Here is a 23,433-nt window from a genome sequence, read left to right on the forward strand (position 1 = left end):
TGAACCGCCGAACTGCAGATAGCAGTCAGCTGAAGTGGCCTGCAGTACTGCACTCTAACCACTGCGCCACCTCGGCTCTAGAGCAGTGATGTCGAGTGCCCATACTGGAATACGTGTGCATGTGTGTGCACATGTGTATGTTGGAGCGCCGGAAACCTGAAGATCACCTGGACAGTGTGAGCATACCTGTTGTTTGGACGTTTTCTGGCTGTTATTTGGGCCATTTTCAGGCTCAGAAAACGGTCTGAAAAGGGCCTGGAAAACAGCCTGAAAATACCCCCCAAAATGGTCTGTTTTTTTTGCTGTTCTTTGGGCCATTTTCAGGCCATTTTCCGGAACTCCGGCACCCACGAAGACCAGCTGGCCAACGTGCACGTTCTCGCCGGAAACCAGAAGACCAGTTGGTGACGGCACGCGTGCCCACAGAGAGAGATGTGGCTGCCCTCTCTGGCATGTGTGCCATAGGTTCGCCATCAGGGTCCTAGAGTACCTTATTTGCATTTTTTGGTTGCTTCCCAGAGTTTCTTAGCTAGATGGACAGCGATATAAAGTGAGTTGGATGCAGGGATGGATCGAGGGATGGACAGATGAATTGATGGGACTAGATTTACATATCTCGCCATGTCTTGGTGTGCTTAAGCATGGTTTCTAAATTTAAGTCAAAGATTCCTGGTTCTCACAGATCATTGTTTATGAATCACGGTGGCTACATTCTCCTAGTTATAAGTCAAAAACAGTTGAACCCTCCTACAGTTTGGGACCATGTATGAACCTGGTGGGCCCCACCCTATCCTTTGCCGGAAGTCAGACGTTGGAAAAGAAAAATATTTAAGTAGATCAGAATTATTTTGAATTGTTTGGTAATTATCCCAAATGGAAAAAAAAAACTTTAAAAAGCCCTACGGAGTTTAATGATATGCTAAATAATTGCTAATAAACTTGCTCCCATATTTTCTGTCTAAACAGAATGCTCTTATCCCCTATGGATTTATTTTATTTTTTGCTTTTATTTTGCTGTGTTTGCTTGTTGCTAAGCACTGAACTATCTGGAGGAACCAAGTATATCTTTAAGCCTTGCTTGCTTTAATTGTGACTGCAGAAAGCACTATGAAATCTCATGATAGGTTGCTTCATGTATTATCTTGTTGAGAGACGCCCGAGGCAGAATTCATCTCTGCCAGATACATACTTTGGTTCTTATAGCTCTTTTCCACAGTAACTGTATGCTTTTTCTTGGACACTTGATTCAGAATGGCAAATTGCAGCCTTCCGCAAAATTTACTAGTCTTAGCAATCCAGCCTAAAAGGTCTATTGAATTAAGAAATAATTCAACTAAGATTCATGAAATTGAATTTAGTATCTAGAACAGTGTTGGTGAACCGGAAGACTAGGTGCCGGCGCATGTCGGAAACCGGAAGATTATCTTTGTAGCGCTTGCATGCGCCCCGGCCAGTTTTGGGCGCTCCCACGCGTGTGAAGACTAGCTAACAGCACGCCGGATCCCGGAAGAGCAACAAGCGATGGGTCATGTGCCTGGAGAGGTGGCTCTGCGTGCCACTTCTGGCACGCGTGCCATAGGGTTTTGGCATCATGGATCTAGAATTTCTAAAGATTAATTAGTAGTAGTATCTAGAAAAGAGCAGGCTGAGGAGAAACTGAGTCAGCTTCTCACTTTCCCATGTGGAATAATCATGGCAATTTGGTGCCTACTGTAGAACATGACTTTTTAAAAATCTTAAAATGTGTATCGATAAGTTTGTCATTGCTAGACATCAATGTAAAATGTGCTTTGGTCATTTTTTTCATACATTAGATTAATTTCCCAATAAATTTGTTATTTGTTGTGGGGGGGGGGGGAATAATTCATTTTTTAATTTTCACATTTTAAGAACACAGATGAAAAATAACGTAAACCAGTGTTTCCCAAACTTGGCAACTTGAAGATGTCCGGACTTCAACTCCCAGAATTCCCCAGCCAGCATTCGAATGCCAAGTTTGGGAAACACTGACGTAAACTAATACATACTAAGGGAAAAAAAATCAAAAGCAGAGCTAGCAGTGCAGCTCAAGAAAGAAATGAAACAAAAAAGATACAAAGAAGTGATATCCGTTCTTCTTTATTGCAATTGTAAGAACAATTATATATTTACCTTTTTCTCTAAATTTTCATTGTGACCCCCTCTTTCCATATTCTATCGTATCTAATTACAAAAACCATAAATTATAAGTTCACTTTTTTCCTGATGGAAGTCCATAAGCGGTTTCCAGTTACCAGAAAACATAGGTAGCGTATTTTATCTGATCAAACAAGTCAAATTGGTCATCTCACCAAATTTTTCCCCAACCATTCGTGCATTGGAGGTATTGTGAAATCTTTCCATCTTTGTACATACAAATAACCTTGCTGCCATTATATTTGTCCATCAGTCCTAAGTGGAAGATTTCTTGCCTCAAGATTTCTTGGGAAAATTATTGAAGATGTAGCCCATCAGTTCTTCACGGTGGAGCATTGGGGGTGTTGGTATGAATGTTTACTCTTCAGTTGTCAAAAGAGATATTTTGGGGAGTTGGTTGGGTTTAGATGCTAGATGGGTTTCCGTGAATTGTTTATGGAAACTGAAATTATAATTGGGATAGGATGTAGGGTGTGTCATTCTGGGAAATTGCCACTACTTGGGAGGTTGTGGTACCCAACTCTGAACCCTGGGAATTACAATCTCAGCATGAGATGGAGTTCTTCTTAGACATAAGTCATCAGTACTGACCATTTGATCTACTATTATGAGTACCCTTCTGGAGATTATTTTAACTTTCCTCATCTTTACATAGTGTAAATAAATTACAGCACATTATTTTTAATGTATTTTGAAGACAGAAATCCAGTTCTCAGAAGACTGAATAAAAGTTCAAAGTATATGAGAGGTTAATTCTTTAAAGTTGTCTGGACAATATCATTGTCTACCCAAAACAGCTATCTGGGTGAAGTCCCATTCATTTATTATCAGTAGCCAGTTCCCTCGAAATTCAAGTAGCATCTTCAGAGACATGATTTCCCACCCACCCCCATCCCAGAAGAAAATGATCCTGTGTTGATTTCTTCTTCTCTCCACTCGTGATTTTAACAGTGTTTTTGGATTGCCCAAATCAGTTAGTCGGATGGCAAAAGTCCTAATGATATTAAGGCAATTACAGTCATGTTTAGATGGGCCCTGGGCCAAGCTGATGTCATAGCTAGAAGCTGGTCTTAAAATCAGACACATCATGATTTATGATTGAAATTTACTGGTTCCTTTGGGGAAATCAGTCATTCTCCACCAATTCAACTTTACAGAATTGATTTGACAATAAGCTTGGGGAAAGAGCAACAAAGATGATTAGGAGACTGGAGGCTAAAACATGAAGAATGGTTGCAGGAACTGGGTATGTCTAGTTTAATGGAAAGAAGGACTAGGAGAGACATGATAACAGTGTTCAAATACCTCCAGGGGTTGCCACAAAGAAGAGGGAGTCAAACTATATTCTCCAAAGCATCCGAGGGTAGGACAAGAAGCAATGGGTGGAAAGTAATCAAGGAGAGAAGACACTTAGAACTAAGGAGAAATTTCCTGACAGCGAGAACAATTAATCAGTGGAACAACTTGCCTCCAGAAGTTGTGACTGCCCCAACACTGGAAGTCTTTAAGAAGATGTTGGATAGCCATTTGTCTGTAGTGCTGTAGGGTTTCCTGCCTAAGCAGGAGGTTCGACTAGAAGACCTCCAAGATCCCTCCCAACTCTGTTATTCTATTTCTAAAATGTAGAATTAAAAACGAATGTGAACATTGCACGGAGAAGCCAATCTGGTAAGGTACCTGGGAATTTGAACTGAGTAGTGGAAGGCTGATTATCTCATTAAAACCCTCGCAAAAAAAAATTAAAACGAAGCATTGATTACATAAGATAGGAGAAAACCCGATCTTTGCCCTGAGCAGTCTTACAAGTCTAATATGTGATGATGTTCTATTTAGGGAGATCGCTTAGGTGGGTGATGTGGTCTTTAGAAATCAATAGGGTAATGATAGGCTGCTTTGAATCTGTGGGCCCTGTGTGGAAAGCAAGGGTTTAATGGGAAGGTTTAATGCTGTGGGTCACATCTTTACTCTCCCAGCAGACGTCAGGGGAAAGGAGCCTCCTTCCATAAATTTTCAGCAGATTTGCAGGATGTGGTGGTTTCTGATAATAGACATTTTTGCCACAACCACAGTTCCATCTTTTACAAGCCAAAGTGCCTATAGCAATGGCACCGAGATCTGCGTTAAGAGAATGCATGAGCCTTCTTCCTCTCGATTTACCAGAAAAACCAGATGGAAATTTGCACCTTGCTTTGAGAGAGATCGAGAGCCAACTTTAAAAAAAAAAAAAAATTAACTCCAGCTGCTTTCCTCCCTCTTAAGTAGGTGGGGTTATTTTTTTGGGTGGGTGGGGGTGGGATTCAGGCTTGTTCTCATGACAAGCAACGACAGCTTGGGCTAATTTATCAGTAGCTGACTTGCAACTCCCAAAGAAGTTTCTATTAAGATACTTCGTGGCAATTTTTAAAAACCCAAGTAAGGATATACGTAGTCCTCAACCTCCTGAATTTCTCAGTAACCTAAATGCCAGAAATAAGACCTTAATTCAGTATCGTTCAGGTAGACAAGGGGAAATTGGAGATGGTGCAGGTTCGTGAGATGTTCTCCTATCCTTTTCCTTTTCTCAGAATCACCTCCTTCCCCTGAACAGACCATTCTTACATGGGGAGAATTTCTGAATGCTGGGATCGTGCAGGCTGGCCCAGCAACATGATGGTGCTCAAACGTGTTCCAGTTTCGAACATTGTAGGAGCTCCCTTCTTTTGATGGAAGCAACGATTAGGGAGGTGTCTGAAGGTGGGATGTAGGGGGTAGTACTTAGACGGTCAACAAGCAAGTGGGCTTTGGTAAGGGGGAAATTTTGGAATGATTTGCTCTTTCAGGTGTGCCTGGTAGTGGATCTGACTATTGAGAGACCGCCTTCTGCCAATAACCTCCCTGCGTCCCATCAGATCGCATAGAGCGGGCCTCCTCCGTATTCCATCCGCCAGCCAGTGCCGACTGGCGACTACCCGGAGGAGAGCCTTCTCAGTTGCTGCTCCGACGCTATGGAACAATCTCCCCGTGGAGATTCGTACCCTGACCACAGTCCAGGCCTTCCGTACAGCCCTTAAGATCTGGCTAGCCCGTCAGGCCTGGGGATAAACTCTTCTGCTCCTCCCGAATGATGAGTGAATGTTGTGTTTTAGTATTTTTTAGTTATTTCACATTTTTTTTCTATATTTGTCTTCACTCCCCTTCCCTTATTATTGTAAGCCGCCCTGAGTCCCCTCAGGGAAAAGGGCGGCCTATAAATGCTAAATAAAATCTAAAATCTAAAAAATCTTTGTTGTTGTTAGTTGCGAAGTCATGTCCGACCCATCGTGACCCCATGGACAACATTCCTCCAGGCCTTCCTGTCCTCTACCATCCTCTGGAGTCCATTTAAGCTCATGCCTATTGCTTTAGTGACTCCATCCAGCCACCTCATTATCTGTGGCCTCCTTCTTTTGCCCTCAATCTTTCCCAGCCTTAGGCTCTTCTGCAGTGAGTCCTTCCTTCTCATTATGTGTTTGAGTTTCTACTTCAGGATTTGGCCTTCTAAAGAGCAGTCAGGGTTGATCTCCTCTAGGACTGACCAGTTTGATCCCCTTGCAGTCCAAGGGACTCGCAGGAGTCTTCTCCAGCACCATAGTTCTAAGGCCTCAATTCTTTGACGCTCGGCCTTTCTTATGGTCCAACTTTCAGAGCCATCCATTGCAACTGGGAAACCACAGCCTTGACTATACGCCCTTTTGTTGGCAGGGTGAGGTCTCTGCTTTTTAGTCTGCTGTCTAGATTTGCCATAGCTTTCCTCCCCAGGAGCAAGCCTCTTTTGATTTCTTGGCTGCAGTCCCCATCTGCGGTGATCTTGGAACCCAGGAAAATAAAATCTGTCACTACCTCCATTTCTTCCCCATCTATTTGCCAGGAATTGAGCGGCTCAGATGCCATGATCTTAGTTTTCTTAATGTTAAGTTTCAAGCCAACTTGAATTAAAGGTGTGAGTTAACTCTCCTTATTTCTTTGAGGCTCTATCAAAAATTATAGTTGCCTCTTGAAAAAGCGCCTGTGGGACATCTGTGGGCTTCACAACATTTGGACACTTTTAACTGTCCAGTAGGGATGACCAGGGGGCATATCATCATCTTCCCAACCTGTTCAACTCTACCGACTTGCTCCCTTAACATTGCTCTTAACCATTCCAGTCTCTCCTTAAAAGCGTTTCCACCTCTAGAAATGAAACTTAACTTCGCCATCCCATAATGTGTGTGTGTGTGTGTGTGTGTGTGTGTGTGTGTGTGTAGAAAAGTTCTGAAGCCAAGAACTAGTCTCTGACATTAGACTCCCAATGAATTTATGTAGAGGACACTGGAACGGTAAGTCCAGCGCTTAATCAATATTACTGTGATAAAACGAATCAGAAAATATTATAAGGGAGGGAAGAGACAGATAAGAGTTGACTTGGTTTCCTGAACGCCATCACTCTGCTAAACAAATAATTCCCTCACCACTGTCAAACGATTCACTAAGGCTGTCTTACTATTACTGTTAGTCTTCTCATCATTCCTATCACCCATCTCCTCCCACTTAGGACTGCATGACTATAATTTTGTTGCTTGTATCCTTACGATTTATATTGATATTGATCGTTTCCTGATTGCTTATTTGTACCCAATGAGCTATCGTTAAGTGTTGTACCTTATGATTCTTCATGAGTGCATCTTTACTTTTTATGTACACTGAGAGCATAATGCACCAAAGACAAATCCCTTGTGTGTCCAATCACACTTGGCCGATAAAGAATTCTATTCTATTCTATTGGTTACTCAGCTATAACTCAGCAGTGAAGAACATCTAGTAGCCAATGGTTTTCCTTTTTGAATTAAAGCCGATATTACTTGCCGAGCTGAATACTTCAGTTGGGAAGTATATCCAATATTAGCAGTACTCACTTTTCCATTGTTGCTGAAGTTGCTGCCAAAAATTGACTGATTTCTCATGTATGCCTTCTGGAATGAAAACTGTCAGAATCAGTAATTACGTCGTCACAGCAAGAGCTTTTACGCCGAGCGTTTGCATGTCTGGACATACCCGAACATTTAAAACCAATATGTGACTATTCTTTACTTTTTTTTGGGGGGGGGGGGGAGAAGGAAGAAAGTGACTTTAGCTCTTGACTCGTGATGTAATTGTACTCAGTTGCAACAAAAGATCATTTTGGTTCCAGGAACCTGGCTTGGCCGGAACTCAATTCATTTGCACAACAAAGAATAATTGACATCTTACGATTAATGCAAAATCCGTTATATAAAATGGGTGATGTATTTCCATTCTTATCGTTAATAATATAATTAAAAAATAAGTTCTGAAAGAAGTTGTCGTGAGATTGCTATTCCAGAAATGCACTTTTGGAAAGCCTGTATCCGTACCTTGAGGGCAATCTGTACTGTGATTTTGCGAAACGGAATTAATTAATCTGAAAGGCAACGAGGAAGGCATTGAAATATATTCAAATATATTTCCTCCGAGGATGCTCAGCCAAATGCGCGACTGAATCTATAATGTAATGTTTCCTCAATCTTGGCAAATTTAAGGTGTGTGAAGAATTCTGGCAGGGGATGACCGGTTCATGACAAGGCACTGAGGACAGTACCCCCAAGTCCAAATCCTGTCTCCACTGTTTGATTTGATTTGATTTGATTATATTTATATGCCGCCCTTTTCCCCCCGAAGGGGACTCAGGGCGGCTCACAATTCAAATCAGGGAAGGGGGGTACAGACAGAAAATAAAAAGACAAAACATAACAATACATAATTTAAAACACACAACAGTCATACCATTCGAGACGGGGGCAACAGCTCTTTAGCCCCAGGCCTGTCGGAACAGCCAGGTTTTAAGGGCTTTGCGGAAGGCCTGGAGGGTGGTGAGGGTTCGAATCTCCACGGGGAGTTTGTTCCAGAGGGTCGGAGCAGCCACAGGGAAGTCTCTTCTCCGGGTAGTCGCCAGTCGGCATTGGCCGGCGGATGGAATTCGGAGGAGGCCTAATCTGTGGGATCTAATCGGTCTAGTGGAGGTGATTGGCAGCAGGCGGTCTCTCAAGTACCCAGGTCCAATACCATGAAGGGCTTTATAAGTGACGACTAGTGCCTTGAAGCGTATCCGGAGACCAATAGGCAGCCAGTGCAGCTCGCGGAGGATAGGTGTTACGTGGGTGAACCGAGGTGCACCCATGATCGCTCGCGCGGCTGCATTTTGGACAAGCTGAAGTCTCCGAATGCTCTTCAAGGGCTGCCCCATGTAGAGCACGTTGCAGTAGTCCAGATCAAAAACCAAATCTACTATATGACCCTCTCGCTGTGAGTGGGGCCTTCAGTAACCTGGACCAGGGCCATTCTGGACTTGAACATCAAGGAAAGCAGGAGTATAGGCCTGGGGAATTCTACTGGCAGCCACAGACTCACAGACTCAGGCAGGGAAGCTGCTAGGAACCAGGAGTTGAGTGGAAATGGGAAAGAGGAAGAATGGAATGGGAAAGAGAAAGAATAGGATGGGATAGAATGGAATGGAAAGGAATAGAGAAGATGAAAGATGCAGGGGTGGGCTGCTATGGGTTTGTCCCGGTTCAGGAGAACCCGTAGCTAACCTTATGGCCGGTTCAGAGATCTGGCCATAAATCCCACCCCGCCCCTCCCACCCGGCCTCTCCCAGGAGTCTCCACGCGGCCCATTTTGGATGCGAAGTAAGTGCAGGGCCCGCACTGAGATTCGGGGTGAGGGAAATACAGGTCCTCCGGATGACTGGAAACGGGCCTGTTTCCGGTCTCCGGAGGGCTTACGGAGCCTGGGGGAAGCAGTATTCGTCCTCCCAAAGGCTCAAGGAAAGCCTCCAGAGCCTGGAGAAATAAAAAATGCCCCCCTCCCTCCCCACCGTGGTGCGGGAGGCCCATTTCTTGAAGGATGGGATGGGATGAAATGGGGAAGAGGAAGAATGGGATGGGATGAGACGGGATGGAATGGAAATGTATGCAATGGAATGGGGAAGAGGAAGAATGGGATGGGATGGGATAGAATGAAATGGAATGGAGAAGAGGATGGGATGGGATAGAATGGAAACTTGCCTAGACAATAGTACATTTTAGATAAATGTTTTACAGAGTGTTTGCTTGAAGAAACTCCAGCCGGATTCCACCTTTCATCTAGAGAAATTCTGTTGAGGGAGCTGCCCCATTGGGTGGTTGATGGTGTTGAGGCAAAACATCAGTCCATCTTGGTAACAGCCATTCTGAAGTACTCATGTACTTGGCTTCTTTTCTTTAGCAATAGCACTTAGACTTATATCCCGCTTCATAGTTCTTTACATCCCGCTCTAAGCAGTTTACAGAATCAGCATATTGCCCCCAAAATCTGGCTCCTCATTTTACCAACCTTGGAAAGATGGAAGGCTGAGTCAGCCTCGAGACGGTCAGGATCAAACTGCTGCCAGTTGGCAGAATTTAGCCTGCAATACTGCATTCTAGACACTGCTCCACTGGAACTCTTAGGAAGACCCTTAAAATTGCTTTATTGTGATTACTTTGATCCACGATATGGTTGTTGGACATCACTGCTTATTTTATGACTGCATCCATGATTATTTTATAATAATCATATAATAATTTTTATTTTGTAGTTTTGACTGTTGCACATTACCCAGAGTCTTAATGAATAGGAACATATAAATATTGTAAATCAATTCAAATTGTATTAAATACGCCTTTTTCTTCTTCACCTAGGTGTATGAGTTAAATGGCATCCCATTGATCCTGGATAACTGCAGCATTGATGACAACAATCCTTGTATCCTTTTTATTAGCATCATAATTTTAAGCTAAATATTCATTAGTGGGGCTCAGATCTTTGGGAATAATACAGAATTGTTCTGTTGCCTTGAAAAGTGTTGTAAAACCCCTTTCTCAATAAAGATCAATGAAAAGGCGTAAGGGAGGAGGAAGGTATGTATGTTACTGCCTTATTTGTAAAAGTAATAAAGGTGGGATACAAACAAATAAAATATTTTGATCTACTCTTTTAATAATTGAAAGTAACTCCATTTCCTAATGGCGTTAAAGCTGTTTTTTAATGTGGTGAGTTGCACTATTTCAGAATTTTCCTCCATCTTTATTATTATTTTTTACCCACAACAAAGTAACAATACATTTTTAACACAAGGTATTAATTTTCCACTTTGCTTTTTATTCTGGGTTATAATTTCTTTACAGCAAAAGAAGGTGCTGGAAAACAGCAAGAGGTAAGATTTCACACAATCTCTCTCAGAAAAGTTAAAAAATAAATTGTAGTTCCTTTCTCCCTCCCTATATTCTACTTGACCGAGTTTTGAATCTCTTATGCTGGGATGGCCTTATCTCTTTTGATGGGTAACAATCAAAGAGAGAAACTATATCTTTTTGGACAGCTTTTAAAGAAAAGAGTTCAGTTGTAGCTCATTATATTTTGTTCTCTTAACTTTCTGAATATCCTAGGTTCATTGTTGTCACATGAAATTAGGATTAGTAATCTTACCTAACCAAATTTGGTCATTGCAGTTCATCCTGGATTTTTTTGCATCAGCTAACATCAGATCAGTCATCTGAACCAAATAGGTTAGCCCGCATACTTTATTACATTTGACTAGTGAAATATATATTTAATATAAACATCTGGTATTCTTTGCTTTTTTTTTTAAAGAAAGGTTTTTGTTAATCAAAGTAAGAGGGTTTGAATGGAAAGCTCCACAGGAACATATGTGTTTTCTAAAGTGTTTGTGATAAATGTGCCAATGATCCAGAAGAGACAAGGTAAAGATAAACCCTGATAGGAGATGAGCATGTGGTCCTTTAGATCTTAGGTGATCTTATTCCTGAGAACTGGAGAATTTATGTGTCTGGATCCTGATTTCACACCTCTTGGGCTGAAGGAATCTTAGCATGCCCTCAAAAAATCAGAGTACTGGGAGTAGGGCGTCCTCAGTGATTACCACCAAGAAAGACTTACCTCTAAGCTTCATGTCTTCTTATTAAATGAGAACCAACTGGGGCCTCCTTGAACCAGTTTTATTTTGATGTTGGTTTGAAAGCATTTTGTGTTACAAAAAAAAAATAGCAAACATTCTAATATAATTCATTTTAATTTAGTTGGATTCAGCTTTTATCCCCAAAATGGAAAAAATGAAGTGCGTATTGTTGGAAGAAATGTCCTTCTGGGTTAAGTTCCAAGTGGGGAAAAAGACGATGGATTCATGGAATTTGCTTGGAAAGAAGGTTTATTGATGATGGAGAGGACCACATGGTTTGAGAGAAGGGAAGAGATGCTGAGAGCGCCCTAGTTTTATGCCCTCTCTGGGCTTCTGAATTTGAGCTTGCATTCTGATTGGTTGTCAGACTCCCATGGGGCCATGCAGGGGCAGTTCTGCAGGCTGTCCCAAGTCCCAGGCTTGGTTGAACCTTTGCTGGGTGATGATGTAATGAAAGGGCTTTGGGATTCCTATTATGGCTCTGCCTGAAGGAGGTGGATCTTTGTTATGTAGAATAGACTGGCTCAGGCCTTAATGGCCCATTGACAAAGGTGTGTGTGGGGGCTGTTTCTGCCTCCCTTTTAGGGGAAATATTCTGCCTTTTTAATATTCCCTAAATTATTTCATTTTTCTAGGCGAGGGGTGGGTGCTAACTTCCTACAGTATGTGGCAAGATAAACTGAATTAGAGCTGGAATAAGGTCCATTTAGCCTCATACATGGTTGCCCGTTAGAAGCCCCTTGGATGTCATTGTGCCATGAAGTCATTTGTGTGGTGATTTCGTGGTGCCCATGACATCATTCCTCCTTTGAACACCCGTGGCCTCTATTCTGTTCCCCTACTGGCCAACAAGGTCCCATCTTCCACTGATCTTTCCACCTAAGTAGCCTTGAGCCATTTATCGCCCCCCCAAACATGATCTGGGGGATTTAGAGCTTATTCTTTTAACAACTGTTTTATATTCCCTTGACAGTAAAATTGGGAGGAATGGCGTCTTAAGATATGAAGGAAGGGAGCGATAGCTAGGAGGCAGCCATGAATAACCTCAATGAATTTGTCTAATCCCCTTTTAAAGCTCTCTCAGTTGGTGGTCATCCCTCCATTGTTTGATGATGTGTTAATTATGGACTTTTCTCTCTGCTCAGCGATTCGGCTTCTCTTGAGTTAGAGAAAGGGACAGAATTTGCCTCCCCGATCTTCCAGATCTGCCTGCAGGGTTTTTAACATCCGTTTCAAGGCAAAAGGGGTTAGTGAGGCAGGGTTAACCTTGATTTGTCTGCATAAGACCCTCGTTGGCTCGTTTTTTTCTTGAATAAAGCTTTTGAGTCAATGACCTCTCAGCTTGATTTTTGAAAACTTAACATAATTCATATTATTATATTATTTTATACACACACACATGCACACACACACATATAGTGTTATGTCAAAGCACTTGGTATGCCCAAATATGGGAGGGAGAATACTGCTTCCCTTTTGCCTTTCAGCTCCACCCTAGGAACTTTCCAGACAGAAAAACATTTTTGTGTTGCATTTGTGCTGATAAATAAGGGAAGCAGTGTGTTCCTTCCCATATTTGGGCATACCAAGTGCTTTGACATAACACTTAATCATTTCCTTGGCTCAGCTGATAAGGGAGGAGAGCTTGTGGCTTAGAGGCTAATACAACTGCCTAACATAAAAACAGTGCAGGTTCGAATCCCAGTAAGGGTATGATGACAGCTAAATACTGTAGCTTGAAATAGATCTATTCTAGTCTCCCTTTATTTATTTATCAGCACAAATTATATTTGTGTGTGTGTGTGTATGCAGGTCTTGGCATATTCGGGTCTTTTCCCGTCTACGATTGAGAGTATCTTGGCGACGTTTCGACGAGGTCCCACTCGCTATCTTCAGGCTGGTGCCTTCGGCTTTGTGCTTGTGCAAGCAAAGCGTGATCGGAGCTGCCGTCTTCCTATAAATATTGGTGGGGCTGTGTGGAGTGCTGGCTTTGTTGCTGTAAGCAGGTTGGTTGGCTGTGTTGTTATATCTTGATTAGTTGATGGAGTTGATGTATGCAGATTAGTCGGCTGTTTTGTAACATATTTATAGAAAGACGGCAGCTCTAATCACGCTTTGCTCGCATGAGCCGAAGGCACCAGTCTGAAGATGGCGAGTGGGACCTATATATATAATACACACAGACACACACACACAGACACAGACACACACATGCACACAGCATACATACATACAATTTTCAGTCCTCTTCTACCACAGCCTAACTTAGTTTAGTTTACTTCATTGCACATCATACAATGAAATTAAATGCCATCTTCAGTGTACATTATAACTATAAAAACAAAAACATCCTTCACATCAGGGGTAAAATTCAGCAGGTTCCGACAGATTCTGGAGAACCGGTAGCGGAAATTTTGAGTAGTTTGGAGAACTGGCAAATATCACCTCTGGCTGACCCCAGAGTGGGGTGGAAATGGAGATTTTGTAGTATCCTTCCCCTGCCATGCCCACATAATCGGTAGTAAAAAAATTTGAATTTCACTACTGTTTCACATGCTATATAATTGAAATTGAAAACTCGAGATTGCATTAATATTGCACTATACCGTCGAATTCAATATAGTTACTTCCCTGGGATAGAAGCTGTTTTTCAGCCTATTTGTCCTTGTTTTTATTATCTTAGGAACTAAGGATGTTTTACATGGTTTTTTATAGGAAGATCAAGGACTTCCTCCTTCGTTTCTAAAAAGTTTTGAATCTCAATCATCTGGATCTATTGATATGATTGTTTTAGATCAATTTGTCATCACTAATTACTGCCAGTGATCATAATGTAAGTAAATAAAGGGGAAGCTTTTATTTATGTGTTCAAAACACTTGAAAGCTTTCAGATAACTCCCCACCCCAACCCCAAAGCAGGGGAACCTTCAAAGATAGTCAAAGATATGAGAAATCTTCCCCAAATCATGCAAAAATCACATAGCAATAGCAATTAGACTTATATACCGCTTCATAGGGCTTTCAGCCCTCTCTAAGCGGTTTACAGAGTCAGCATATTGCCCCCAACAATCCGGGTCCTCATTTTACCCACCTCGGAAGGATGGAAGGCTGAGTCAACCCTGAGCCGGTGAGATTAGAACCGCTGAATTGCAAATAACAGTCAGCTGAAGTGGCCTGCAGTACTGCACCCTAACCACTGCGCCACCTCGGCTCCTCAACATCAACAGTTCAAAGGGCCATGAGCCCTCCCACCTTTCACCATTCCTCTTTAGCTTGCTCTCTGACCTGGAGGGCAGATCAGAAGAGTAACCTACTTGTATCTATCCTGAAGAAACCACCTATGGCATAGATCCATAGGAGGCTTCTTCAGGGTAGATAGGGGTGTCAAACTCAAGGCTTGTGGGCCAGATCCGGCTGCAGGGTGCTTAGATGTGGCCCATGGGGCCGCCCAGGAAACAGCAAAGGACCTGCCCGTGGAGCCTCTTTTACTGAAAACTGAGCTCTGTTTTCAGCCGCGACAGCCTCCTGCAGCCCTCTGCCAGTGAAAACGGGGCAAATCAAACTAAAAACAAAACAAAAGGAGAAATGTTTCCCTTTGAGCATGCAAAAAGGGACAGGAAAGGGGAAAGACAAGGAAAAAGAAGGGAAGATGGGAAGAGAGCAAGGAAGGAAAAATAAGGAAAGAGGGGAAGGAAGAAGAAAGGAGAATGAAAAGGGAAGAAAGGAAGGAGATTATAATGAGAGTGTGGGAGGGTCTGAGGGAAGTCCTGCCTTAGCACTTGGCCACCACAGGTGTCCCCAACACAAGTGGCATTGAGCTGGCTATGCCCACCGTGGCCACCTCCCACCACCCCCAAGGTCAAACGCAACCCTGATGCGGCCCTCAATGAAATCAAATTTGACACCCCTGCACTAGGCAGTAACTGTTCCTCTTCTCCAGTCCTCCCCCCCATAACTCATAAGACCTTTATCCTATTCCAACTAGTAATTTTTAAGAATCGGTAACTTAAACTGACGCATATGCATTAAAAAGTTGAGATAGACATTTTTACATAAACTCAGTTTCTGTCCAATTTATGGGCCTTGTAACAAAACCTTTCCTTACAATCCGATAATTTCCTTCCTCGATTCCTCCTCCTGAAAAAGAAAATCTGTTCTGCATTAGCTGGGAAAAAGAGGATCCCCTTACTGTAGAGTAGTCACCCGGCATCTCTGGAACTACTTCGGAATAAGTGGATTCAGGATTTCAGCCAGGATGATCTTCCATAACTGCCTTCAGTTTTTGCACACATGGTTTTGGGTTAGCTGGTAGCAGACAATTCGGATGATAGACAGTTTAATGTCTGGTTGATTGAAAGGAAGTGGCTTCTGACCTGTAGTAAAAGCTTCTGTGTTGTGTTAACATCAGTTGGCCAACTTTCCCCCAACTGAAATATTGGGAATACTTAAAAGAGGAGAAATGGGGCTGTCTTCTCGGAGCGAAGAAGCAACCAAAATTGATAGCACTTGCACAAGGAAAATCTGTGGTTTTTTCCCTTCTGCATTGGTTATCGGAGATCAGCACACCGACGGTTTCCCCTTGGAGAGAATGCTGAAAATCTATTTTAAAAGCTAATTTTGCAGATCTCCATTTGAAGAGCGTTTCCCGTCATTTTATTCCATCTGCCAATCATCTCGGAGGTGGAAGCGAAACACTTTCTCTGACCTCATGGCAGTGATTAGTATAATTGTGGTTTGTGAAACCTCAGGTTAAATCTAAGAGAAATCAAGTAGCTGCGGTGCGCAACAATGGCAGGTTATTTTGTGTTGTGCCAGGAAAGACTTCCCTGGGGAAAGCAACCCGTTTTTAATAGATCGTTATAGTACAGCTATGTGTGGGGAAATCTGCTGTGGCCCGCCAGCGGCCAGCGGTGTTGGCAGCAGATTCGGACAGTGAGGAGGTTGGGGAGGAACATGGGCCAGTCCTAGAGTCTGGGGAAGGCTCTGATGAGGGCTCTTGTGTCGGAGGCAGAGAGGGGGCCAGAGCCGTCTGACAGTTATCGCCTCCAGAGTCAGACATCAGTGAGGCAGATGAACAGCTAGAGCCTTTTCCCAGTGTGTGCATGCGCAGCGTTGCCAGACGAACAGGGGTCGACTTGGGAGTAAGGCCACAGGTGGATGGTGAATGACCCCTCCCAGAGGAAATAATAGAGGAGCGAAAGGGGAGTGGAGTTCGCAGGAGACAATTAGTTCGCTTAATTAGTTTATGACTCTCCGAGACTCCTTGCCAGGTTTTGCAGATATTGGCCTGGCAGCTCTCCAAGCCAGATAAGGTCTGTGACTGTAAATTCTCCCTCGAAAGACTTTGCTGGATGTGAATGAGCAGAATTCACAGTCAATTAATAAAGGGATTTTTTGTCGGAACGGGAAGTTTGCTTCATACTCTTGGGAAGCCTCGGTCAGAACAAAATCCATCTGGGCCAATGAAAAGGAAAACACAGGTGTGTTATATTTTAAAGGTGTGAATGCCTTTTGCGGTCTTTCTATTTAGTACAGTGGAATAATTTCAAAACAACAATCAGGTGCTGATGTTGGAAGTCAGACACACCATCGTAGCAAGAGACAACACAGTATGTTACACATTTCTGGGATCCAAATATTCAAAATGGATTTGAATAAAAAAGGCAAATAACAGCAAAATTAAAATGTCATTGATAAGAAATAAAGTAACTTGTCTGTACCAAAGCAAGTTGAATACGTGGAAATTGTTGTAATACTTACATTGCCTGGCAGAGTTTGCCTGTTGCAAAATACGGTTCCACCACAAAATCGCGTTCGACTAAAGCACGCTCGACGAAACCGCGTAGCTGACATCATCACAGGGCGACAACAGCGCGGAGACAGAAGCACGCTGTAAACGCTAAACCTAAAATTAACACCTAAACCTAACCCCCCTAAACCTAATCCTAAACCTAACCCTAAACCTAATCCTAACCCTTAACCTAACCCTAAACCTAATCCTAACCCTTAACCTAACCCTAAACCTAACCCTAAACCTAACCCTTAACCTAAACCTAAACCTAACCCTAAACCTAAACCTAACCCTAAACCTAACCCTAAACCTAACCCTAAACCTAACCCTTACCTTAACTTGAATCGGCTTGCTTTCAAAGCGCTGTTTAAAGCGCCCTTCTTTCTCCGCGCTCGCTGTTGTCGCCCTGTTGATGATGTCAGCGACGCGGTTTAATCGGGCGCGCTTTAGTCGAGCGCGGTTTTGTTGTGCCACGCAAAATACACCGATGGAGCCTCGGGAGTAGTTCACAAATTCTCCTGATCTGATCTGAAAAGGATAACAGGAATGGAGAACAGCCACATGCGAGAATGGGTTAAACCTGTCTCAATTGAAAGAATGTTTCAGTTGCTGAGTCATTTGTCTTTTTACCAGTTAATTAATAAAATGAATAAAAAATTAAAATACAATGTTAGTTTAATCATAAAGTATAGGATTTCAGGGCAGCTCTTTATTGGCGAAATGGTCCTCCCATTTGAGAAAATGAAGAGGTGCTGACATTTCCAGCAAATATTCAGCTGTGTTCATTGTCTCAGGCAGAATCACCCAGAAACCATTTTACCAACCATTTTGCTTTATTTATTCAGGATCACGATGTTACTATGACAGCATTTTTCAAATACAGGGACAGCATTATTTTTTTGGGGGGGCAGGCGGGGGAACAGTTAGAGTTGCAATTTAATAATTTAAAAGGCTACCAAGGCCACATTATAGGGTCGTGGTGGCTCAGTGAGCTTGTCAATCAGAAAGGTTGGCAGTTTGGCGGTTTGAATCCCCAGCGCCGCGTAACGGAGCGAGCTCCCGTTACTTGTCCCAGCTTCTGCCAACCTGGCAGTTCGAAAGCAGGTAAAAAATGCAAGTGGAAAAATAGGGACCACCTTTGGTGGGAAGGTAACAGTGCTCCGTGCGGCTTTGGCATTTAGTCATGCCGGCCACATGACCATGGAGACGTCTTCCGATAGCGCTAGCTATTCGGCTTTGAAACGGAGATGAGCACCGCCCCCTAGAGCTGGAGACGACTATCACACATGTGCGGGAAAACTTTTACCTTTACCTATCCTACAGCTGGGGTACAGGTGTTTCTTATCCCTGGTAAAGATATAAGAAAATACAGCAAGAGTTAAAGAGTCAAGTTAAGAGAACTTAACTTGAGACTCTTAACAGATTATTGACTTTGGAAGAATCCATTTCTTTGTTAGCTGGAAAATGAAGACAGCACTTCTTTTTTGGTGGAAGAGGCATGAATGTATGGCCTTCGTTTGGTGGTCCTTCTTGTTGAACCATTTTAGCTTCAGATGATAAACAAATGCCACTTGGCACTCAAAAGATTTAGTCCCTGAGGCTTCATGGTAGCTCCAGTATTGTCAGTCCCTGCTTCAGACAATATATAGCAGTTAGACTTATATACCGCTTCATAGGGCTTCCAGCCCTCTCTAAGCGGTTTACAGAGTCAGCATATCGCCCCCACAGTCTGGGTCCTCATTTCACCCACCTCGGAAGGATGGAAGGCTGAGTTAACCCTGAGCTGGTGAGATTTGAACCGCTGAACTGCAGATAACAGTCAGCTGAAGTGGCCTGCAGTACTGCACCCTAACCACTGTGCCACCTCGGCTCTCTTATATGTGACTATCCACTCAGGGCTAGGCTGTCACCAAGGTTTGGAAAGGGTTTTTAAAATTAAGTACTTTATATTATTTTTGTTTTATTGTTCGGTTTGTTTTTACCCAGTTAAGAATAGAATAACAGAGTTGGAAGGGACCTTGGAGGTCTTCTAGTCCAACCCCCTGCTTAGTCAGGAAATCCTAAACCACTTCAGACAAATGGTTATTCAACATCTTCTTAAAGACTTCCAGTGTTGGAGCATTCACAACTTCTGGAGGCAAGTTGTTCCACTGATTAATTGTTCTAACTGTCAGGAAATTTCTCCTTAGTTCTAAGTTGCTTCTCTCCTTGATTAGTTTCCACCCATTGCTTCATGTCTTGCCTTCAGGTGCCTTGGAGAATAGCTTGACTCCCTCTCCTCTGTGGCAGCCCCTGAGATATTGGAGCACTGCTATCATGTCTCCCCTTGTCCTTCTTCTCACACAATTAGTAGTGTGAGATCTTTGGATTAAGTACGTTTTTTCCACTGAAGCTGCATCATGCAAAGTTAATAATGTTAATATTCTAAAAAAAAATTACAATTTGAAAAAAGAAACCACTAAGGACATTGAAAAGGACAGATTTACATCCGTGTTGAGGTCCTTTCTGAAAGTAGAGAAGGAATAAAATGCACTTCCAAGAGGGATGTGTATTAGAAGGCCAATACATTTGTCGTTTGGTCAAGCAGCCATTTCTGAAACAGCATCTGCAGAATAATAATGCTAATTAAATCCAACCAACCCGGAGGCATATAGTATTAAACAATACAAAAATTAGAAAAACTAACATCCAAAGATCAGTTGTAATCTGCACATTGCCTTCATAACTCTGCAGATATTTCCCCCAAAGAATCTGTATTACAGAAGTTTCTCTTGTATTCCTTTGCCTTTTATTAAATCATCTTGGGCCGTTATTTTTGTTCTGGCGGTATTGAAATGCCTAAAACACTCGTTTGATATCATGACAGTCATTTGAAACAGTTTTGTTCCTAGCCCCATCTGTCTGGGCAGGCAACTATTTAACATGTAACAAGGGACAGTTCTGATGCTTTCCCACAGATTTTGAAAAAAATGTATTTGAAATCTGGGTTTAGGTCAGGGGTCGGCAACCTTAAACACTTGAAGAGCCACAAAGGTCCTAACTGGAACCCCCCTTTCATTTCTGGAGCCAGCCAGAAGTCTGGTTCCCCCACCACAGAGTCTCTTTCTAGCGCTTCTTTTTCCTCTACGTGTCCTAACTGAAAGCCCCATCAATTGTAGAGCCCACCGGTGACAGGGAGCCGCAGCAGAGGGATGAAAGAGCCACATGCGGCTCCAGAGCCGCGAGTTCGTGACCCCTGGTTTAGGTCAATGTTATAGTACAGAAAGAACAGCCCAGTCGGAGTTGTGTCTATCTGGGAAGTGTGAACAAAAGGGGCACGTAGGATCTTGCTGGATCTGGAGATAGCCATGTTGCATTAGCTGGCATTTCAATGCCATTTTACATCATTATGTTTTTTAAGTGTTGCATTTCAGATGGTTAAGCAATAATAGTTGAAGGGTGTTTTCTTTTATTGAAAAATGTAGCAATGTGCAGAATTTTTGGTAGCAGAACCTATCTGGGCACAGTCCTCCAGAACATTAAAGAAGGGCTGGTTGAAATAAAAATAGCTTTTAAAACTGAATATCATAGGCATGGAATGTTTGGCTTTATATTGTCCAAGAGTGTGATTTTTCTTCCCTATTTTTAAACGCAAAGGATTTTCAGTTACATATAAATTATAGGTTTCGATTAAAAATGTCACTTGAAAATATGGGCAGCTGCTGTGGCAAGATAGTATGTGCACCATTTTTTTGGTTTTAAGCTAGCATTATAGGCTTGACTTTCCTCTTAAAAGTTACAAATTTGACAGAGCTTCAAAGAAACCTCTTCATATCTAAAGTTGCCTTCATCTAGGAGATGAAAAACAATTAATTGTTCTGAACTATCACGATGAATCATTCTTTCCAAGTGTTCGGTTAACCTCGAATTATTATTAACATCACTCTTTCCAAATTGAAATAACCCTAACTGAACCAAAGACATAAACCTAGATTATCCTTATAGATGATATACCCTTGTTGAAAGCCACATGCAGTTTCTGTGTAAGCAGTCAGGTGTTATTTTTTGGGTGGTGATGAGAGGCATCACGACAGAAACCCAATATTTTTACTGTTGCCTTTGTTACACATTTTGTGTTATATTTGTGCTGATAAATAAATAAAGGGAGACTAGTATAGATCTATTTCAAGCTATTTAGCTCTCATCAGCTAGCCATACCCTTACTGGGATTCGAACCTGTGTTATATTACATCTTAGGCAAATGTCTTAGCCATTAAGCCACAAGTTCTCCTCCTTATCAGCTGAAGCCAGGGAAGAAGATATATATTTAGTGTCACAACCCCTGGCAACGGTAAAAATATTGGGTTTCTGTCGTGATGGACTCTTGTGAGGAGCCGATTGACAGATAATGGAAGCTGTTAGCTTCGTCCCATAATTGGGGCTTACCAGGGGTTGTGACACTAAATATATACCTTCTTCCCTGGCTTCAGCTGATAAGGAGGAGAACTTGTGGCTTAATGGCTAAGACATTTGCCTAAGATGTAATATAGCACAGGTTCGAATCTCAGTAAGGGTATGGCTAGCTGATGAGAGCTAAATAGCTTGAAATAGATCTATACTAGTCTCCCTTTATTTATTTATCAGCACAAATATAACACAATATATATATCTATATCTATTTCTATATCTATATATCTCTATCTCTATATCTATCTGTCTGTCTGTCTGTCTGCCTGCCTGTCTGTCTATCTGTATATCTATATATCTATATCTATATATCTATATATCTATATATCTATATATCTATATATCTATATATCTATATATCTATATATCTATATATCTATATATCTATATATCTATATATCTATATATCTATATATCTATATATCTATATATCTATATATCTATATATCTATATATCTATATATCTATATATCTATATATCTATATATCTATATATCTATATATCTATATCTATATATATATCTCCCGCCCAGCAGCAGCCCGGTGCCAGCCCACTTCTTCTGCGGCCACTTGCTATTGCTTGCACATGTTGCCCTCGTCCTCCGTTTTGCCATCCGAGGCCTTCTGGAAAGGCCTCTGCAACTGAGAAACAGGCTCCGGATAGATGCGTGTGGTGCCCTCTGGCTTCTGTTTTGCTATCAGAGGCCTTCTGGAAAGCCCTCTGCGGTTGATAACACAGCTTCGGAAGGGCCTCTGATGGTGAAAAGGAGACCGGGGGAGCAGGGAGGGCGACTCACACGAGCAGCAGCAAGCAGCCGCAGAAAAAATGGGCTGGCATCAATGGAGAAAATGAGAAATGAAAATTTGGTGTAACTTTGAAGGGGCAATCGAAGATGTTGTTTATGTGTTAAGAAAAAATAACTATAAAGATGGAAAATAATGGAAGAGAATAATTTGGCTGAAAGTGAAAAGAAAACTTTTTTCTGAGTTAAATAGGTTTTTACAGAGGAGCCCTTATAATCTGATAGTTTGGGATCCATTTCTTGTTTTCTCCAGGATTGGACATGTTCCGAGTGTGGCCACCTATAACTTCTATAAAATAGGAAAGTATTTGCCGTTTTATTTTTTCCATCTTTCTTGTAATATTTGTATTTATTAGTTTGTCAAACATGTACAAGATAGCAGGTATTAATATAAACATGGATATAAACGAAAGAAATGAGTATAAATAAATGGGGGAGAGTAGGACAGGTATGTTAGGCACGCTTATGCGCTTACGCACGCCCCCTTTACGGACCTCTCAGGAATGGAGTGAGGTCCATGGTAGACAATTTAAGGTTAAAGTTATGGAGGTTTGAGGATGTCACAACAGAGTCAGGTAGAGCATTCCAGGCATCGACCACTCTGTTGCTGAAGTCGTATTTTCTGCAATCGAGTTTGGAGCGGTTTACTTTGAGTTTGTATCGATTGTTTGCCCGCCTATACTGAGGTTGAAGTTGAAGATGTCATTGACAGGTAAGACGTGATAGCAGACAATTTTGTGTACTGTGCTTAGATCATACCGTAGGCGGCGCGGTTCCAGATTGTCCAAGCCCAAAATTTCAAGCCTGGTGGCATAGGGAATGCTATTGTGAATAGAGGAGTAGAGGAATCGTCTCGTGAAGTACCTCTGGGCCCGCTCAATCATATTAATGTCCGATGTACGGCGTGTATTCGAGAATTGGTCTGGCAAAAGTTTTGTATGATCGGCAGTTTTGCCTTTTCTGTAATTGCTTTGCCACACTTAATAATGATCTCTTCTCCCCAAGTTTTGAGTTGGCCAGATATACAGAGGCTGAAAGTTTTTTTCTAGCTTACTTTAAGTAAGGAAAATACAATCCTAAGAAACAATTAAAAAAATACCGAAAGGGTTCTTCTGAATGGTGCAAATTAGCATTACATTTCACTCTACGGTATTATTAAGATTGTAGTTTAAGCCAGAGACATGAATTTGGGCTGCCTTCTCTCCTTTATT

The 23,433-nt window shown here is 42.1% G+C and overlaps 1 protein-coding gene across 1 annotated transcript in view; it reads left to right on the forward strand.

The window, feature by feature from the left end:
• The window catches only part of ATXN10 (ataxin 10), a 75,773-nt gene that overhangs the window by 46,696 nt on the left and 5,644 nt on the right, over positions 1-23,433 (forward strand). Inside the window, exon 10 of the mRNA XM_087722229.1 lies at positions 9,906-9,969. Within this exon, the coding sequence (XP_087578355.1) occupies positions 9,906-9,969 (64 nt within the window). The remainder of the gene's footprint in view (positions 1-9,905; positions 9,970-23,433) is intronic.

This window comes from Thamnophis sirtalis, unplaced genomic scaffold (assembly GCF_051295495.1).
Source record: "Thamnophis sirtalis isolate CommonGarterSnake01/CBP01778 unplaced genomic scaffold, rThaSir2_p1.2 scaffold_9, whole genome shotgun sequence".
Lineage (NCBI taxonomy): Eukaryota > Metazoa > Chordata > Lepidosauria > Squamata > Natricidae > Thamnophis > Thamnophis sirtalis.